The 18,742-nt window shown below is 47.9% G+C and overlaps 9 protein-coding genes across 9 annotated transcripts in view; 5 read left to right on the forward strand and 4 right to left on the reverse strand.

Annotated features, from left to right (window-relative positions):
* Nucleotides 1-191: 191 nt before the first annotated feature.
* Nucleotides 192-1,341, forward strand: BP5553_06065 (Oxidoreductase, short-chain dehydrogenase family; the record flags this gene model as incomplete). Its single annotated transcript, XM_032014688.1, has 3 exons — nt 192-276; nt 326-815; nt 969-1,341. The coding sequence occupies 3 exons, from the start codon at nt 192-194 to the stop codon at nt 1,339-1,341; spliced, it is 948 nt and encodes a 315-aa protein (XP_031869369.1).
* Nucleotides 1,342-1,874: 533 nt separating this feature from the next.
* BP5553_06066 (GroES-like protein) lies at nt 1,875-3,046 on the forward strand (the record flags this gene model as incomplete). Its single annotated transcript, XM_032014689.1, has 3 exons — nt 1,875-2,251; nt 2,298-2,694; nt 2,741-3,046. The coding sequence occupies 3 exons, from the start codon at nt 1,875-1,877 to the stop codon at nt 3,044-3,046; spliced, it is 1,080 nt and encodes a 359-aa protein (XP_031869370.1).
* A 635-nt stretch (nt 3,047-3,681) lies between these two features.
* Nucleotides 3,682-4,926, forward strand: BP5553_06067 (uncharacterized protein; the record flags this gene model as incomplete). The annotated part of the gene is made up of 2 exons (XM_032014690.1): nt 3,682-4,013; nt 4,116-4,926. 2 exons carry the CDS (start codon nt 3,682-3,684, stop codon nt 4,924-4,926), a joined length of 1,143 nt encoding a protein of 380 aa, XP_031869371.1.
* A 975-nt stretch (nt 4,927-5,901) lies between these two features.
* BP5553_06068 (uncharacterized protein) lies at nt 5,902-7,201 on the reverse strand (the record flags this gene model as incomplete). Its single annotated transcript, XM_032014691.1, has 2 exons — nt 5,902-6,317; nt 6,436-7,201. 2 exons carry the CDS (start codon nt 7,199-7,201, stop codon nt 5,902-5,904), a joined length of 1,182 nt encoding a protein of 393 aa, XP_031869372.1.
* A 1,268-nt stretch (nt 7,202-8,469) lies between these two features.
* On the reverse strand, nt 8,470-9,847 carry BP5553_06069 (Uncharacterized protein; the record flags this gene model as incomplete). The annotated part of the gene is made up of 6 exons (XM_032014692.1): nt 8,470-8,537; nt 8,599-9,044; nt 9,123-9,330; nt 9,387-9,533; nt 9,584-9,713; nt 9,773-9,847. 6 exons carry the CDS (start codon nt 9,845-9,847, stop codon nt 8,470-8,472), a joined length of 1,074 nt encoding a protein of 357 aa, XP_031869373.1.
* A 565-nt stretch (nt 9,848-10,412) lies between these two features.
* BP5553_06070 (NAD dependent epimerase) lies at nt 10,413-11,530 on the reverse strand (the record flags this gene model as incomplete). Its single annotated transcript, XM_032014693.1, has 3 exons — nt 10,413-11,180; nt 11,231-11,468; nt 11,520-11,530. 3 exons carry the CDS (start codon nt 11,528-11,530, stop codon nt 10,413-10,415), a joined length of 1,017 nt encoding a protein of 338 aa, XP_031869374.1.
* A 730-nt stretch (nt 11,531-12,260) lies between these two features.
* BP5553_06071 (uncharacterized protein) lies at nt 12,261-14,358 on the forward strand (the record flags this gene model as incomplete). Its single annotated transcript, XM_032014694.1, has 10 exons — nt 12,261-12,324; nt 12,376-12,404; nt 12,459-12,557; nt 12,612-12,783; nt 12,837-13,331; nt 13,387-13,528; nt 13,584-13,680; nt 13,735-13,800; nt 13,861-14,011; nt 14,081-14,358. 10 exons carry the CDS (start codon nt 12,261-12,263, stop codon nt 14,356-14,358), a joined length of 1,593 nt encoding a protein of 530 aa, XP_031869375.1.
* Nucleotides 14,359-15,120: 762 nt separating this feature from the next.
* On the forward strand, nt 15,121-17,188 carry BP5553_06072 (uncharacterized protein; the record flags this gene model as incomplete). Its single annotated transcript, XM_032014695.1, has 5 exons — nt 15,121-15,173; nt 15,225-15,314; nt 15,382-16,254; nt 16,306-16,935; nt 16,990-17,188. The coding sequence occupies 5 exons, from the start codon at nt 15,121-15,123 to the stop codon at nt 17,186-17,188; spliced, it is 1,845 nt and encodes a 614-aa protein (XP_031869376.1).
* An 86-nt stretch (nt 17,189-17,274) lies between these two features.
* Nucleotides 17,275-18,742, reverse strand: part of BP5553_06073 (putative l-galactonate dehydratase protein) — a gene marked incomplete at both ends in the record, with an annotated part of 1,682 nt that continues 214 nt past the window's right edge. Inside the window, 5 exons of the mRNA XM_032014696.1 lie at nt 17,275-17,607; nt 17,666-17,853; nt 17,908-17,977; nt 18,030-18,230; nt 18,282-18,686. Coding sequence (XP_031869377.1) covers nt 17,275-17,607; nt 17,666-17,853; nt 17,908-17,977; nt 18,030-18,230; nt 18,282-18,686 — 1,197 coding nt within the window. The remainder of the gene's footprint in view (nt 17,608-17,665; nt 17,854-17,907; nt 17,978-18,029; nt 18,231-18,281; nt 18,687-18,742) is intronic.

Below are 18,742 nucleotides of genomic sequence, written 5' to 3' on the forward strand. Positions count from 1 at the left end.
CACAAAGATATGGAGTTAGATTGCAGTAAGCAATATCCAGACTGAGTAGGGCATGGACTGGCAACATTATAAGTCAACACAATCCGCATCTCTCAAGAGTACCCCAACCTGATCTCTTGCCTCGAATTTACCCTTTTAGTTTTATTGCCCCAAAAAATTGAGTGCACGTCATCCTCGTTCGAAAGCCAACAATGCCTACCTTAAACGGGTTTGCCGATTTCAATCCAGACGTAGATATTCCTTCGCTGAAGGACAAAGTCATTTTCATCACAGGAGGTAAAGCGCCTCACTAGACTTCTCCTCTATCCTTCTAACCAAACACCAGGAACTGCGGGGTTGGGAGCTGCTTCGGTGGAAGCACTTGCCAGGCATGATCCAGCACATATATATTTCAGCGGTCGGAATGCGAAAGCCGGAGAAGCTCTGGTGGATAAAGTCGGAAATACGAAAGCTTTGGCGGCTCTCACATTTATCGAAATGGACCTTTCCTCCTTATCGTCCGTCAAAGCGGCTGCTCGAAAATTCGCGCACAACCGACTTGATATATTGATATGCAACGCTGGTATTCTGAATGTGCCGCCGTCCCTTAGCAAAGACGGCTACGAGATATTCTTCGCGACTAACCATCTAGGACATGCTATGTTGATCCAGCAGCTGTTACCCATCATGATCAATACAAGCGAGATAGAAGCAGCAGATGTGCGGATTGTGTGCCTAGCATCCCCAGCATGGCGTATGCACCCAAAAGGAGGAGTGGATTTCCCGAAGTTGACGACTGTGTCGGACGGAGTTGTTGGATCGTTCTATCGACTAGGGTATGGATGTCCTCGTGCCAAAAAGATCCCTCTGACCTTATCCCTTTCTTCGTCGGATCGGGCTTTAGCTAAGAGCAAGCACAACTGCCACGCAGCCGCCGCTCTGACCACAATTCTTTTCTACCGAAGGTCGACATACTAATAGCTTCTTAGGCAGAGTAAATTAGCTAATATCGTCTATGCCGCTGAGTTAGCAAGGCGCTACCCAAATATCCTCTCTGTTTCAGTACACCCCGGAGTAACAGAGACCGGCATGATAACAAATTTGCCTCCATGGAGGAAGACACTGGTGCATGGATCCCTTTGGATGCAAGGTCAGAGTATCATGAAGCAGGAACAAGGCATCTTAAGCCAACTTTGGGCGGCCGCCGGCGCAAAAAGGAGTGAGATTGTCAATGGCGCATTTTACATGCCAGTAGGTGTGCTGACCACTGATAAATTGGACAAAACAGCCAAAAGCGAGAAGCTAGGAACGGACTTGTGGGAATGGACAGAACAGGCGCTGGGAGGTGTCAAAGGGAATTGAACAGAAATAGAGAATTAGGGAATATAACTACGAGTCTCCACAAGGCGGGGTTTTCTTTCAGGGTGTTCTCGTGTCGTTCTTGTGTCGTTCTCATGTCGTTCTCATGTTTTGGGGCATCTTTCTCCCTTCGTTCGGATAGTTGAAGTTGTGACGATTGATTTGATTCCGCAAAAGGAAGTCGCCCCTGTTCTCACCGCCTCGATCGGTTCGGCAGAATTACCAACATCTGATTCGACCTCGGCCTCCGTTCATGAGATTTTCCGGGCCGGCGCCACGCAATTACCCGTCAAACGCCGGATGGTGGGGTACAACTCCGGTCATAGGAACTAAAGGTATTTCGAGATCCGAATTCAGAGGACGTACAAACTTCTTCTATCTTTCCCTCGACAACGTTTATTCTGTCCATATCGCATCAGATTGTATGATGGCTACCCAAACATCCCAAGTAAAGGCCTCTGTGTTGCACGGGGTGAAGGACCTGAAAATAGTTTGTCAATCCAATAAATCTGATTGAGGGTCGCCCAACTGATTCTATGCAGGAGAATCGCCAACTCGACTCACCAGAACCAACAGAGGTCCAGGTTGCTGTTCAATCCACCGGTCTTTGCGGCTCGGATCTTCACTATTTCAATCACTACCGAAACGGAGATATCATAGTCAAGGAGCCTTTAACTCTGGGCCATGAATCTTCCGGCGTCGTAGTAGAAGTCGGCTCAGCCGTCACTGGCCTCAAGGCCGGAGACAGAGTTGCTCTCGAAGTTGGCCTGCCATGTCTTGAATGCAACCTCTGCAAAGAAGCACGATATAATATTTGTAAAACATTAAGATTCAGGAGCTCTGCCAAATCTTTTCCACATTTTCAGGGTACACTACAGGAGAGGATAAATCACCCTGCCGCTTATTGCCATAAGTATGCTCCCCTTAGAATACATTGTGGGTAGTGCTGACTAGGATAGGCTTCCTTCCAATGCCTCTTTAGAATTAGGAGCAATCCTCGAGCCTTTAGGTGTTGCCATTCATGGATCACGACGTGCAGCGTTGAAATCTGGTAGCACTGTCCTGATTTTTGGAGCCGGTGCAGTGGGCCTTCTCTGCGCAGCCATGTGCAAAGTTTCTGGAGCCAAAAAAGTCATCATAGCAGATATCCAGGAGGCCAGGGTGGTCTTTGCGGTTCAGAATAAATTCGCCGACGAGCAGATTGTTGTTCCGATGAAGAGACCTCAAGCGATCGAAGAGAAACTTGCTTTTGCAAAAGAAGTTGCAGAGCTCATCAAGGCCAAGTCTGACATAGGAGAGGTTGATGCTGTGTTTGAGTGCACTGGTGTAGAGTCCTGCTTGCAAGCCGCTATTTATGTAAGGGTTCGTGTTCGTATTGCTACTCCTTTGCTAACATGTTCAGTCAACACGACCCGGAGGACGAATAATGCTGATTGGAATGGGTAGTCCCATTCAAACACTCCCAATTTCAGCCGCTGCCCTTCGAGAAGTCGATCTTATTGGGGTCTTCAGATATGCCAATACCTATCAAGAGGCAATAGAGTTAGTTTCAAGTGGAAACCCGCTATTACCTGACCTGTCGAAACTCGTTTCACATAGATTCGAAGGCTTCGCTGGTATTCCTGAAGCATTTGATATGGCAGGGAGGGTCAAAGATGATGATGGAAAGCTAGTATTAAAAGTCCTTGTAGATACCACGAGCCCATAGCCATAATTAGAGTGGCCGATACAATTTCTGCTTTTATCTCTCAAGCATTGCTAATACTACTTGGTATATTTAATAATTGAGCTAAGTTTCCCAGAGACAATACTACGGGATTTTGAGCCAAAAAGGATAGTGTACTATCTGTTAAAGGGAGTTTCTTACATGGTCATTATGCACGGCGTTATATTGGGCGGTGGCCAATCGACCGTATTTTGTTAGTTCCTCCGCTTTTCTGTCTGTAATGCCTACCTACTTACTTACCGTCTTGGCTATTGTGGCAGAATAGGACGTGTTTGTTAGTTGGTCATGGCAGAAAGTTACGCGATTCGCGCGATACAATTTATTTATAAACAAATCTAGCTCAGTTACCCCTTGGGATGTGATTAACCTCGCCTTGCTCTCCCCTAAACCTTCTTGCGAGCTGCAGCAAATCGCGTCTAAACATTGGTCACTCCAACCATAGCTGACATCTAACTCAAGGAGGTTTAGATTCTTCTGGAGGCGTTCAGTTTACAACCACAAAATCAATCTATCTGACGTCCATTTGCAAGATCGATCCAAGTCAGAGAAATTCTTTATATTCACTTCCCCTTTCAACGACCCAACAACCTAACCGCAAGGAGGTACAACATCGCACCATGGACTGTACCACACTTGCTCCGATCGGGCTTGTACCAACGTCAGAAATGTACAGCCCAGTCGCAAGCCGCACCATAAACCCCGGGAGCGTTTTCGATAAGCTCCCAGTTCAGGTCCGCAACAACATCTTCGGAAGATGTTGCCTGGAGTGGACGGGCGAAATGCCCGCAGTCATAGTCGCCATGCGCATCTCCCCTGTAGCTTATGGTTGTCTTCTTGACATATTCTATGGTTCTAATGCATTTACGTTGCATGCTGGAAATAAATGGAGTTTATATGGAATGAGCAAATATGCCGTGGCTACAATTCAAACTTTGGAAATTATTGTTTGGTAAGTGAAATCGGTTCCTGCTAGGATGCTCTACCAATTCCCTCGTTATACGGATTTGCCCCTTTATAAAATTTCCATATAAATACTAACAAAGATATATAGCACATGCTATCTAACTGATGGGTCTTCCAACACCTGGCTTACTCCTCTCTGGTATTCACCAGCAAAGACCGGTGCCAACAACGTCCGCAACATCGCCCTAATTCCGGCTCCTCTGCACCGCATTATAGCACCAACTGAAAGATTTCCTGTTCCCTTCTCTGAAATGCACGATTGTCCACATCCCTCCTTGGTGCTGGAGCACTTTGTTCACAAGTTCCCTTACTTCCTCACACCCTTCAAGAACGTAAGAGAGGTCCACACCCTTTTCTCACTTTGGCCGTGGTATAACGAGGACAAAGGAACAGAAGGCTTAGGTATATTGAGAAAGATAGTCCAGAAGACGGTTAACATCCTCGAAGTTAATGTCAACATTGATGAGTTCCGAGATGCTACTAAACCTAGTGTAGAGTTAGGTCAGTTGTGTATGTGGAAGGTTGACGACGACAAGGATGTACTAATGGACTGGAGCATGGTTGGGGAAAATGCTATAGTACATCACGAAGTGGACTGGGAGTGTTTTATTGATTGGGAGGGCGAGCAGGACGTGTCGGGAGAGCAGGACGGATCGGATGGCCTCGACCGATGGGATGGGCACGGCGGACCGGATGAGCAGGACGGATTGGGTGATCAGGAGATGCATGACGTACCGGATGAGCATGAGATGCTTGATGCACCGGATGAGCATGAGATACATGACACACTGGATGAGCATGAGATGCTTGATGCACCGGGTCAACAGAAAGTTGTGAAGCGGAAGCGGAAGAACGAGAATTTGCAACCATGCCGAAGGTCCAAGAGACTTAGAAGTTGAGCACCTGCAGAAGCACAGTTAAAAGCACTAGGTGAGGATGACTGTGCCCGGTATGGGAAGAGCCTAAGGATGGTGTGCGGAGACTGTCATTTGGGGTTTTAGTAGTATTGTTTAGATATAACAGATACAGTTTGTTGTCGAGCAAACCTGAACTTGAACCTATGTGTTGTTGTATTGCCGTAAATAGTAAAATACAACAAAGTTGGTGCATGTTACATGTAATTTCCGAAGTGCCTAAGATAAAGTACATTTTTGCTTGTCTACTGTGACGGTAGTGTCACGTGGTTGATTCTCTTCAAAAGCAAATGGCTTCGTACTTAGAGCAATACTACGAAACACAATCTTGCCGGCAGCCAGGTTTCATAATGCTTCACTTTATATCAAATGGTACAATATAGACACGATATTGATGCTGAAAAGGGATCATAGTGACCGAGTTATGAGAGCTAAGCGAGCCGACAGAAGTAAATAGGGGGACGACCTCACGTGATATGACACTACACTAACAACAAAATATTTATTAAAAGTGTAAGACACGACCTATGTAACTTGAAGGGTTTTTCACTCGTAATATAAAACATTAGAACATTATACTGTTCTGGATAATTCACTTCATATTAAGCGTGGACACTGAAATTCGAGAGAAGTATTCCATTTAGTTAGCTAGGTATAACTGTATAACCCAGGAATTGCTATGTAATTCATAGCTATCACTTATCTATCAGGCAGAGTAATTTGTCTCTACACAGAAAATCAAACAAAGAAAAGAAATGCCCCAGGTAGCCCATCGCAATGAGCTACCCGGCCCCAGTAACAAACTGTAGAGTAAATATTAAGAGGAAAAGCTAACACTTCACCACCCGTAGCAAATACGATTTGCTACACATAACCCCCATCCTCAAGGCCCTCAGTATTGTCACAATCCCCAGTATTGCCAATATCCTCAGCACTGTCAAGATCCTCAATATTGCCATCCTAGACCCTAGGGTCCAACAGATTCTTTGTCCATGCAACGCGGAACTCAGGCATATTCTCCCGTATTTCAACTGGTACTAGTTGATGTTCCGCAACACCAGCAGCTTGATTAGCTGCAAGAGCAGCATCAATGCGCTTGTGGTCGCATTTTTCAAACAACTTGCGCACGTGGTCAAGTTGCTTGTTATCTATGTTCCTTTCTTTCTTACCGAGACTCGGATTAGACGCAGTACTGGCATAGGTCTTGATATTGTATAGTTCGGTGCTATATGGTTTGAACCAGACATCGAAATCGTTAGGGACCCACGTAACAGTCTTCACATTGATGAACGAAACAAGCTTGTCAACAAGTTTCTCCTCCATTGTTGCCGAAAAATGCCAGTTGGTGTAGGCTATATTCTTAATAAATCCCAGCTCTTGTTTTGGGTAGTGATAAATAAACCGATTTGAGGTCGATAAGGGGTCGCTGTTAAATTCAAAGGTCCGAGGACCAAAGTAGAGAATATCGGTGTCAGCCTTGAAATAGGTAAATACCGGGCAGTACCTGTTGCCATAACCAGGAAATTGGCATTTCGTATATTTTTTCATAGCCCAACCCCTTGATGCCTTGTTGACGCATAGAGCAACCGGAACCGGCGCATTGCACTTCGTGATCAGCCGTTGGCGATAAAATTGTATTACTCGTGGCTCGTCCACTATGATGTCCCAGACCATACGACGCAGCTCTACAGGCAGCAGTTGGAATTTCCGAAAAAAGTACAGGAACGTTGCGGTTAGTTGGAGATAGTGCTTGGTGTTGTAATGGGACGTCATATGTTGGAGGCTGAGCTTGTTCCTGGGCTCCAAAGACTAGCTGTGCAAGGCCAAGAAGTATTTTCCCCACTTTCTTCTCAGGTATTGGGTTGATCGACCTTTCTTCAATATCCTGTTCGTAGTCTACCCCCATCGCATCGAGGTACAAAGAAATTGCAACTAATGCTTCCTTTTCCCTGATCAAAGTAAGGTTGTAAAAGATGGAATGCGAACCAGGGACCCCGCTCATCCGGTCGTATATCTCTGCCTTTAGGTTTTGAGTAGACCATCGATAATACTGATACCAACTTTTGACTTTATCTGGTCGGATCAAATCGTGAAGGTCGGGCAGTATAAGCCCGTGGGCATGGGCCCAGATGGTCGCTATGGCGTGCTCTTTCTTTTCACAACAAAGAGCCACTCCATCTTCCCGCGCCCTGTTCATTATGTAGTCCGCCGGTGCGTCGCACAATCCTCCAGCCTTCGGAATCCTGTGTCTTGCCGACATACTGTTGTTTGACGAATGCCTATATCCAGTTAGAATCTGTTAACGGAATAGCTTCAACCCGATCTATCTTGAAGCCAACCTGTTAATCAGTCCGGCGAAATTGCTTGTATGGATTGAAAAGCCTGTGAAGGCTGTAAGATGGTGAGTGAAGGTCAAACAAAACTTACAAGTGTCAAAGTAACTGCGACTAGGAGAGAGCTTGATGCTTTACATTGACGCTGATGAGAGATCGAGTGATGGTAATCGGAAGCTGGATGGGTTGACGACGCGAAAAGATTCACGTTTAATATATCACACACTCGCGTCTATACCGCCTACAGGTCAAGAGGAGGCTATGTCACGGGACCTAGACGAGGGAAGTTTTCCTCGACTTATTCATTGACTTCTCTTTTTCATTTTTGGTGGCGGAAGCGGGAGGGTGCTAGGTGCTACAATACTCTATGTTACAACTCTGTTATGTCCAGAGGGATTAGCCTTGACACCTGAAAAGCTTATACATGCTAGCGAAAAGAGCTCCAAGAATTATATGCTTTGTAAATGTATTATCGTATTGATACAAAGAGTCAACAAAAGAACTTCTATGCGAAAAGAGAGCTTGACGGTTAGCAGGATAATTACTAGCTACTGGCAATAGCCCGAGGAACTTTTTGTTGCCGTAATGAGGACTTCCAAATTTTGGAACAAGGAACCTATAGCCAGAAATACAAATAGTAATGCCACCTTTTAAGAGCCATTACTTATTAGATGCCAGGAACCACTATACCAAAGCCTTGTCGCAGACGCTTCCCTAACTCAGAGCTAATTATGCAACCAAGGTATTTCCAGGAACAGCACCACTAACATCCCAGCAATATGTAAAGAATTCTTTTTTTGGACTTTCATTAAGTATGAATAAACCACTACTAGGCCACTGGCGCGCTTGCTGATGTACAACTAACTATATGCAGACGCCCCAACTATGGGCTTAAAATCTTTTGCATGAAAGCGAAATTGACCGTAGGAGTGCATTACATCCAGACAAAAGTGTAGATTATCCAGCACGCCAAGATACTTGGACGGCAGTCCCACATAATAACTTCACTTGTTGTGTGAGCATAATTTGTAGAGTGTCTAGAAATCAAACGTGAACTGACACATACAAATCATAAATTTTCTAATGCGAGAGGCGAGTGAAAATACGATCAAGCATCCAACATTAGTTTCGGTCACATCGTGTAGAAGTATTTCGGAATTTAATTATTTATTTTATATCTAATATCTACAGACCCTTAAAACTGCTTGTCGTAGTCGACGAGGGTGAATCTATATCGAACGTCGTTGTTATGGAGGCGAGTCACTGCAGAGGAATCATTAGCAAACTTGCAACACATAGAGGACACCTCGGGGATCAAACTTACAGGCTTCTCCACAGCCCTTCTCAGAGACTGGGATGGTCTCCACCCAGCTCTTAATGCCCTTATCGGCAGCCAACTGCAACATATCCAGTGTCTCCTTTCTGCTTCCCAAGTGGCTGGCGCCGATCATGCAACCGTTTGCCAGTAGCGACTGTGGGCGGACCTTGCTGCCCTCACCCTCTGGCAGGCCGACGCTGATGAACTTGCCGTGCACGCGCAGCAGCGACAGATATGGAGCGAGATCAAAACCGTCGTCCGAGCTCGCTGTGTTGAGGATCATGTCGAATGTGAACTCGTGTGGCACATTCCAGTCCTTGACACGAGTCTCCAAGAAACCGTCAGCACCCATCTTGAGGGCATCGGCCTTCTTGGCTGAGCTGCGCGAGATAGCCCAGACCTCTGCGCCGAGGGCCTTCGCGAACATGATACCGAAATGGCCAATGCCGCCACTGTGTTTGGGTTAGTTTTCGTTACTTGGATGGACAACGAAGTGAACCCCGCGATGACGGGGGGCTTGGATGACTTACACTCCGATGATTCCGATCTTCTTTCCTGGGCCAGCGCCGTTACGGAAGATGGGGGAGTAGGCTGTGAGGCCAGCGCACAGCATTGGTGCAGCTTCCTCGGTTTTTAATGCCTCTGGAATGGGGAATGTGAAGTGCTCATGGGCACGGATGTGGGAAGAGTAGCCACCGTGGGCCAAGGTGCCATCTGGGTAGACGGAACCGTATGTGTCTATGGTGATTGCGATCAGCCAGGCTCCCTATTACACCCCAAAGTGTGGAACATACCCAGCTGCTCCTTGCAGTATGTCTCGTTGTCCTCCTTGCACTGTGGGCAGTCTAGGCAGGCAGATATCTGTGCTCCGACACCGACGCGGTCCCCGACCTTGACGGAGGTGACCTTGGGGCCGACCTTAACAGCGTGGCCAATGATCTCTGGTAGGTGTGAGTGTGATTTCTAGAATTTCCTGGTTTTTGAGATTTACCATGACCAGGCACAAGGGGCCAGTTCTTGTTTCCCCATCCTCCGGTTGCTGTGTGTAGGTCGGATCCGCAAACGCCGCAGGCAATGATCTTGACATCGATATCGAAATCTCCGAAAGGCTTTGGCTTGAACTACGAGTTGTTGTGTCAGACAGTCGTCATAGAAGATGCGTAGACTAGAAGACACTCACTTCAAACCTCTTAGGGGACTGCCACTGGTCTCCTGAAGTGATGGCAAAGCCTTCGAAAGTATCTGGGTACACCATCTTGGCAAAATTTTCAGTTCTTACTTTGACTGTTGGTTCTATGGGGGTATTTCCCGGGGCACCAGCTTCTGATATAGGCCATTTTGTGGCACTCGGAGCTTGGAGGGGAATTTTTCAGATGCGCGTTCCACAAAACCCCATTGTTGATTGCAATCGCTATTGCTAGACTTGACACTAGGTGCTAAATAGTGGGGATTTCTCAGGAGGCGGTTTATCCGCGAGGATTGCGACCTGTAAAAAGATTCCGCTCTTACCCACCTTTGTCAAAAGTCGACTCCCGTGACTCTTGGTTACGCTGTCCGCGAGTAAATGCCGACCCGACGGAGCTATTCTCTAGCGTACCCGAGCCGCGAGCCGATGCCGCCCAGGTTAGGGTTAACAATAGATCATGGGGTTCAAGCAGCCGAGCATGTGGGATGGTTCTATTCTTATTAATCGGTTGCAGCGTGTGCGAGTGATTTCGAGGGAGGTATTCTGTTCGTTTATTTCTCGATGTTCTCGAATCTACGAGGGCACTCGATTTGCAGCTCTATTCTAAAGGTATCATCTAAGTAAGATGCAAGTTTCATTTTGTGCTATTCCTCTTCAGGTCCACCGCCTGGGTGACCAGATCCACCACCGTCTGCTTGAAGCTCTTATATTCAACCCCGAGTTCCTTCGTGACAGTTTCGCCATCCAATCCATGAGACTGGTCAATGACCTGGTCTGTCGTCTTTGTGACCGTCCTTTCTGCCCAAGGAAACTCCTTTAGGATAATATCAGCCGCCAACTGATAAGAAAATCCTTCAGGCGCAGCAGGAATGTATCTCTTGTTCCCAACCTCCGGACGCAGCAATGCTTCGACATGCGCCTTTGCCAGATCTCTCACATCGATCCAGAATGGCACTCGTGCAACGGGCAACGGATTATGGCCACTTGCAATCTTCCACAGCATCGCGTTGGACTCATTGAGTTGCTCTACAGTGCGGACTGGGTGAACGACCGGGCCGAATGTCATTGGAGGGCATAGAGTGACGATATCGAATTTTGCGTCACCCTTCTTGATAAAATTCCACGCCTCTAACTCAGCAAATTTCTTGGAGCCTCGGTATGCGATGACTGCGCTCGTTGCTGGGTCGGCTGCCTCTTCGTATGTAAGCGGATTCCAGTCTTTGCCGGTGTACGTGAAATAAGGAGGCGCTTTCCTATCTGCGTCTAATACTGAAGCAAACGAAGATGTGATCACAACTCTCTTCACGTCGCTTTTTGAAGCTGCGTCCAGGATGGATTTGACTCCATTGATGGCAGGAATAATGAGTTCTTTCTCGTTATCTTTTGTGTCGTAGGTGAAGGGCTGCGACTGCTCAGTCAATGTCCAACAGGAGATGCACAGGGTGACCATACGCTTGCCGCATGGATGACAGAGTCAATTCCCTTCACAGCCTCCTCAAACACTCCTGTCCTCTCGAAATCATCGATCTCGACAAAGTCTAGTTGAGAGGTATATTTTGGCCGCGCATCGATCATCGCCTGTCCCTTCGCCAGTGACCGAGTTGCACCACGGACCTTGAGGCCATGGCTGAGCAGGACGTCGACGATATGGGCACCAATGAAGCCCGTTGCACCCGTCACGAGAACGTATCTTGAAGTTTGTCAGACATAATTTCCTCCAGAAGAAATGGGGGTAGCGTACGAAGGAGCCATTGCGTGTGTGTGGAGTAATGTATACAAAAATGTTGTGTGGAAAGGAGCAACTGTGGAAATGGTTACATGGGCGATGGAAAAAAGCGAAATATGGTCTACCTCCGTAATAATATGGCCTTATTATTATTCTACATCGGAAGGAAGGTCTTGGAAGTTGGATGTGGTGGCGGGCGGGACGCTCTCCAGACCATTAGATGGTGTTGACTCGAGCAGAATGCCTTTCCGCCTATACCCGCCGGGCGCTCCTCGTAGATGTGGGGATATGCCGTCCATGCGGGTATCGGCAGCATCACGAGACCTGGCGGATTTAAAGCCGCCCATCCCCGCCGCATCGTACCAATTCTGCACCCCCCTGCCGCCCTCCAACCCCAGACGGCGGACGCCACACCAATTGGTGCCCGAGTAATGGGGAGAGGTTTCATAGTTGGCTTCCCCAAATTTCTCTTTTCCCCGTACTTCCCCACGCCACGAGGTACCCCAACTTGCTCCGGACATCCAATCCTGAGCACGGTACATGTATTTTTGACGCTACGAGTAGTAGAGGACTGTCAATGGTCTCCCTCCCTCAACTCCTTTCTCACCATCTATAACTTCTCTGTCCTCCCTCTCGTTTTCTCGGTATGATCGACAAGAGGAGAGTGTTTTATGCTCTTATCCTTCTTCTGCCCGAGCTTAATCTCCCAACTTTCATCCTCGATCGTTGAACGCCAAGGGTGTTCCTCCTGTCAAGATGGGTTACATCAACAATGTCCGTGGCAACTGGCTGATATTCTTCATCACTCTTGCTAACGCAGGTGAGAATGCTTCCATCTCCATCTCGATTTTATAGACTAACAGATTATCAGCTTCCATGTCCTGGTTTGGATATGATCAGGTAAATTTGCTCGTTCAAGGCCTTCTGGGTCGCCGGCTGATTTGCCATCGATAGGGTGTCTTTTCAGGAGTCCTGATTTCCAAAGATTTTATACACTACTTCCCAGAGATCAAAGATCCAAACATCTCGGGTATCACGTCTAGTTGTTTCTCGGTACGGCAACTGTCTCCCAGTTCTCATCAATAGTTGTTGCTGACCAGAGAATAGCTTGGTGCCTTCTTTGGTGCAATCTTCGCCTTCACCCTCGGAGATAAGATGGGCAGAAAGAGAACGATTATGCTTGGCCTTTTCGCGAACTCTGTTGGTGCTATTCTCCAGATTTCCGCATATCACCTTCCTCAGATGATCATTGGCCGTGTCATCAATGGCTTCGGAATGGGTATGTTATTACTCTTCTTTCGAGCTCTGTTCAGAAACTTACCCTACTCTCAGGCTTGACTTCTGCGACTTGTCCCGTTTATCAAGCCGAATGTTCAAAGCCCCGTATACGAGGAAAACTTGTCGTGGTCGGAAGTTTGTGTAATACCGCAGCTTTCTGCCTCGCCAACTGGATGAATTACGCACTTTATTTCAGCGGCGGTGCTTTACAATGGCGCTTCCCGTTGGCTTTCCAACTTGTCTTCCCGATCATAGTCATCACCGTCCTCCCCTTCCTACCAGAGACTCCTCGATGGCTCCTCCTACAAGACCGACAAGAGGAAGCCCTCGAAGTCATTGCCAGATTGGCCGGCAAGAACGTCGATATCCATGATTCGGAGGTCAACGCCGAATTTCTTTCGATCAGGTCTGCAATTGCCGCGGAGCGTGAGAATCGTTTGTCGATCAAGGATGTCTTGCTTTTCAGAGATAAGACCCAAAACTTCCGCCGCCTATTATTATCTTGCGGAACGCAGATGATGCAGCAGTTCAGCGGTGTCAATGCGCTTGGTATGTCTCCGCAACGCGTAGCTTAAGTAATAACACTGCTGACTTAATAAAACAGGATACTATCTACCGACTCTACTGCAACAGAGCGTTGGCTTCGACCAGCAGATGAGCAGACTATTGACCGCCTGCAACGCCACATCATATCTAGGGGCCGCCTTCTTATGTTTGCTCTTGATTGATCTGGTCGGACGACGCAAGTATGTACCACCGTTCTTCTTCCATCTATTAATTTTGCTAACCTCGAACTTTCAGGCTTATGCTCTATGGCTCCGTAACCTGTGGGTCTTGCTACTTGATTGCAGCGTTGTGCTTACGCCAGGGTGGCATCAATCCTGCACAAAATAAGGCTGTAAGTATCCTATACGCCTTGCAACCAATTTACCGTACTAATATAAACCATCAGATGGGTGCTGCCACAACCTCTATGTTCTTCCTCTACTACTTTTTCTACGGCACAAGTTACGCGAAGGTAAGCCTGCTTTTCACATTTATCCTGCCAGGCTGAACACCCCATACTGACATTTGAAAGGTTCCATGGGTTTACAACTCTGAGATCAACTCTCTGGGATGGCGTACACGTGGTGCGGCTGCCGCAACAGCTACTAACTGGATGGGGTCTTTCATTGTGACTCAGTTCACCAAGGTCGGTGTGACGAATCTTGGATGGAGATTTTACCTTAGTACGTACTTAACCTGCGCCACATTAGGTTATACTCTTAGGCCCTCTTGCTAACATTCGTCTCTCGCAGTATTCGCCATCATTGTATACTGCTACTTCCCCATCGTGTACTGCATTTATCCCGAAACCTCGCGCCGCACCCTTGAGGACATGGACGAGATCTTCCTGCAGAGCAGCTCGGTGTTTGTGTTCCGCAACTCGGCGCTGACACAGCGCAACCGGCCACAGGTGTTCGTCGACGCTGAGAACCGCAGAATCGCGGAGGGCTCCAAGGTTGACGGCGAGACCGTCTTGGAGGAGAAACGGCCTCAGGTCAGCACCCATCTGGAGACCGCCACCCAGGCCTAAGACCGATACCAGAGGGAGACCTTTCGCTGGATATCAGGGGTCTTTGTTTATATTTGGAGGCTAAGATATATCATATTTGTATAAACTTAGGAAATGGAAAAACGGAGTAGCCGTTTATAGTTGTAGTTATAATATATATTATAGTAAATTCTTGGGCGCTCCATCACCTAGGAGTAAAGGCCATAACTTGATTACTTTCTGTTAGACCAATTTAGCTGACCTTACATACCTAGGTACCTTACGAGCATCTTTCATACGATACTATACATAAATTTCTTTCCTTAGCTAGAAGTAGAATAGACCACTTGACCCAACACTTTCTCTATTAAATAGAAAACAGTAGTAATATATTTTAACAAGTAATAATAGCTAAACTATACCCCAGTAACTTAAAAACCTCTACTAGCTCTAGGTAAGTGAGCCGGTCGAGGTCACATGACGTTCAAACTTAGGTACTGTCAGGTGACTGGTCTACAACCGTATCTTGATCATCCATCAGAACAGAGTAGAAGACTCTGGTTGGGGACTTATTTTTAGTGTGAGCATCAAACCAATTATTCAATTGGGGCATCTGTCGCCAAGCAACAGTTCTTTTGACATTTGTGGAGTCGCCACGTGATTATTAGCCGATCGAAAGTTCCGAACATCGGGGTTTGGAGTCTTTCCGTGTTCCTGCATGTGTGTGATACGCACCCCTGCTTTGCAAAGCTCGATCATTATCACTTTAGATCTATACATATAATATATGTATTGTAGGCTATAATGAGTTATAGTCGTCGACGGGTTCCTCTTGCCTGCACTTTCTGCCGCCATCGGTATTTGGCCTGTGTCGCCGCTGTGCTAACGCCACGCTGACTCCAAGCTAGAAAGAGACGTTGTGACGCCAACCGGCCATCATGTAGCAATTGCATCGAAGCCGAAGCAGACTGCCACTATGCCGACTTGCCTGTGCGGAGGTAACTAGCCGAGTTGGAAGCTTAACGTTTAAAATTTCATATACTGACGTTAATGACTACTTTGTAGGTTTGAAGCCGATGACCCTTCTACCTCAAATGCAGAGATTCTGAACAAGCTTCAAGGAATTGAAGGTCTGCTCGAGTCGCACGCCCAGAGCATGGAAGTACTGTCTACAGAGATCCAGTCACGACTGGCACTGGTGCCGAACCCCTCCAGCTCGCCCCTGAGCCAAACGTCCACCATCGACGCGGTGTTGACGGCATCACGTGCACAACGCTCGAATGACAACGGGCCAACATCCCCTTGGTTCTATGATGCTCCCGGTTTGCAGACCGGCGGAGCAGATCTGCCCGTCCTTACGATCCCAGCGAAGCACATCACTTCGTCGAATTACCTGCTGTGTTTGCCGGAGATGAAGGCGCTGATTGGGGAGTATCCAACGAACCTCTTCTCCTCACTGGAGTCGAGGAACCCGCTACCTTCTAAGTTCATATTCGACGGGTGGCAGCCAATGCAACCTATAGTCCATATTGACCGCGAAATCACTGATTACCTCGTTTCGGTCTTCTTTTCAGAGGTCCACCCGTGCCATCCCATCTTGGATCACGATACGTTTTCGAGGATCTACGCAAGGTTTTTGGAGACTGGAGTCGACTCCAGCGTCCAGAGCGCGCTTTGTCTGGTTGTACTTGCTCTGGGGTCAATAGCATTGCCTTCCGATGGTCCACACGACTTTGAGACAAGCCTGCCGGGAATGCAGTATATGCAATCTGCAATGCCAGCTTTAATAGTAATGTCTGCGTGGTCACTCGAATGGAATATCTTGCTTCCTCAAGCATTGGTACTCGCGAGCATTTACTTTGCATATATAGTCCGCCCTCTTCAGAGCTGGCGACTTGTATACTCGGCTTCTACCATTCTCCAATTCAAGTTATCCAGGTAGGTTCACTAGCCCCAGAGCATCTATTCCCATGGGCTAATGTTTGGTAGATTACGAGCTCAGGAAGGGGACGCCTCTGAAAAAGAAGGTGTCCTCAGATTGTTCTGGAGTTGTTTCCTAATCGAGTGTGATCGGCTTGCCGAACTCGAGTTACCACAGAGTGGCCTACAGCAACTAACGGACGAGGTGACTCTTCCGAGTTGTAACAACTTGAATGAGACAGAGTCGACTTGCTACCTAGCAGAGATCTCAATTAGACGCCTACTCAATCGAATTCACAATTCGCTTTATCCCCAAAAGCACGCCACATCTTTGAATGCCTCCAGCCCATCCAATGCCTTTCCATCTCCTGCCATATCCTCTATTAGGGGTATATGCGACGAGCTGCATCGCCAACTGAATATGTGGTATGAGTCAATCCCGGAAACTGTACGTCCAGCTTTAGACTTCAGTATTACAGCGAATGATCGCCAACAAGTTCTTCGGATTCGATATTACGCCACCAAGCATATCATCTATCGACCATTTGTCCTGCACGTTGTTGCTTATGGAGCCACCGAGCCAGTGGATGATATTATGGAGAAGTGTGAGATTTGTCTAGAAGCCTGTCGAATTTATCTATACAATACTACAGAGATCATGAAGCGGGCTTCTCAGTACACATGGACCTTCTCTTTATCGTAGGTAGCCTTTCCATTTGAAGGTTGGTTGATGGTTTGCTAACTCGTCAGCAGATCCCTCGGCGCGATCGTTGTTTTGACCCTTGCATCACTATGCCCCAGCTTGAAACGATTTGTTCCCGACATCCACGAGCTGCAGACCCGGGTAATCGAGAACGTCAAGCCATGGGCGTCGCCAAACTCGAGCCTTGAAGCAGTGATTTCCATAATCCAGGATATCCGAAGGAAGCAGCGGATGCTGGCCTCCGTCTGATTAACACCGATCACAACCACCACCTAATCTTCCAGTCCGCGATATTCATTTAACGGCCGTTATATTTATTACATCTATGATTGAGTCTATAATTCTCCGCCAGTCGGCGCAGCCATAATCTGCAGGCCGATCTCGGAACTCCAGAAAGATCCGGTTGGGTATGTGTACTTCTCCAATGCCTCATCCGTGTATCCCGTGGAGTATCCAGGTGCCAAAGGTGTCACGTAGTGTGCGTTGACGATCTTCGATGGGTGGCGGAGGTTCTCACGGTGGCTGTCTGCGTTCTCCAACATGGACCTGCGGCCGCTGATGGCGATGTAGTCGATGGTGCTGAGATGGGAAGTCAACTCTGTGAGACCCATGGCGCCGTTGTGTGGTACGCAGGGAACGTCGTATTTGAGAGCCATGAGCATGACCGCCTGGCAAAATGGGGTTAGCCCTCGAAATAATAAGGGGGATGCAGGAGGAAGCTCTTACCAAACACTCGTTCACGCCACCAAGGCGGACAGCGTCAATTTGGCAGACATCAGTGGCTTCAGCTTGAAGGAGCTGCTTGAATGTGACGCGGTTTTGTGCCGCCTCGCCGGTTGCGACACCGACGCCATATGGCTTGAGCGCCTTGCGGATTGTTGCGTGTCCTAGGACATCATCTGGGTTTGTGGGTTCTAGATAGTATCAGCATCTGATATACCCATCTACGGAATTCAAGCAAGACATACCCTCGATAAATACAGGCTTGAACTCAACCAAGTGCTTCATATACTCGATCGCTTCTGGTACACTCCATACCTAGACGCGCGTTAGCCTTGAAGCCGGATCGAAAGGGTCCAGATGAGCATACTTGGTTCGCATCAATCATAATCTGGTACTCGTTATCATACCCCAAAATGTCACGCACAGCCGACAAACGAGCGCGATCCGTCTCGATGCTCGTGCCGACCTTAAACTTGAACACTGTGTATCCCTGTGCAATCGTCTCGTGCAAAACCTCCTTCATGCGGTCTCCTGAAAACGCCAACCAGCCCGGTGATGTAGTATAAGCCTGTCGAAGGGTCAGTTATGCGACCCTGAAATATTCCCCACCAAAACTCACCGGCACAGCTTTATCCGCCAACGCCTCCTCTAGTCTCTCCTGCTTCCGAGCCTGGGTCTTCTTCAGCATCTCTATGCTCTCCTCTGGTGTGATCACATCCGTGATATATCTGAAATCGATACAGCCGACAATCTCCTCCGGGGTCATATCAGCGACAATACGCCACACTGGCTTGCTAAGCACCTTTCCCCATAGATCCCAGACGGCATTGAGGACACCAGCGACGGCGAGGTGGGTGACGGACTTCTCAGGACCGATCCAGCGGTACTGTGAGTCTGAGACCATGTAACGCCAGGTCTTACCCATGTTGCGAACGAGCTCATGGAGGGTGCGTCCGACGACGCGCTGCGCAAAGACATTGAGGGTCATACAGACGATTTCGCTACCGCGGCCATTGCTGAATGCCTGCGTCAATTCGCGTTAGCGGTGGCGGAGGGGGGATTGGAGAGGAAGCGGGGGGG

Source organism: Venustampulla echinocandica (genome assembly GCF_003357145.1).
Source record: "Venustampulla echinocandica strain BP 5553 chromosome Unknown scaffold_3, whole genome shotgun sequence".
Taxonomy (NCBI): Eukaryota; Fungi; Ascomycota; class Leotiomycetes; order Helotiales; family Pleuroascaceae; genus Venustampulla; species Venustampulla echinocandica.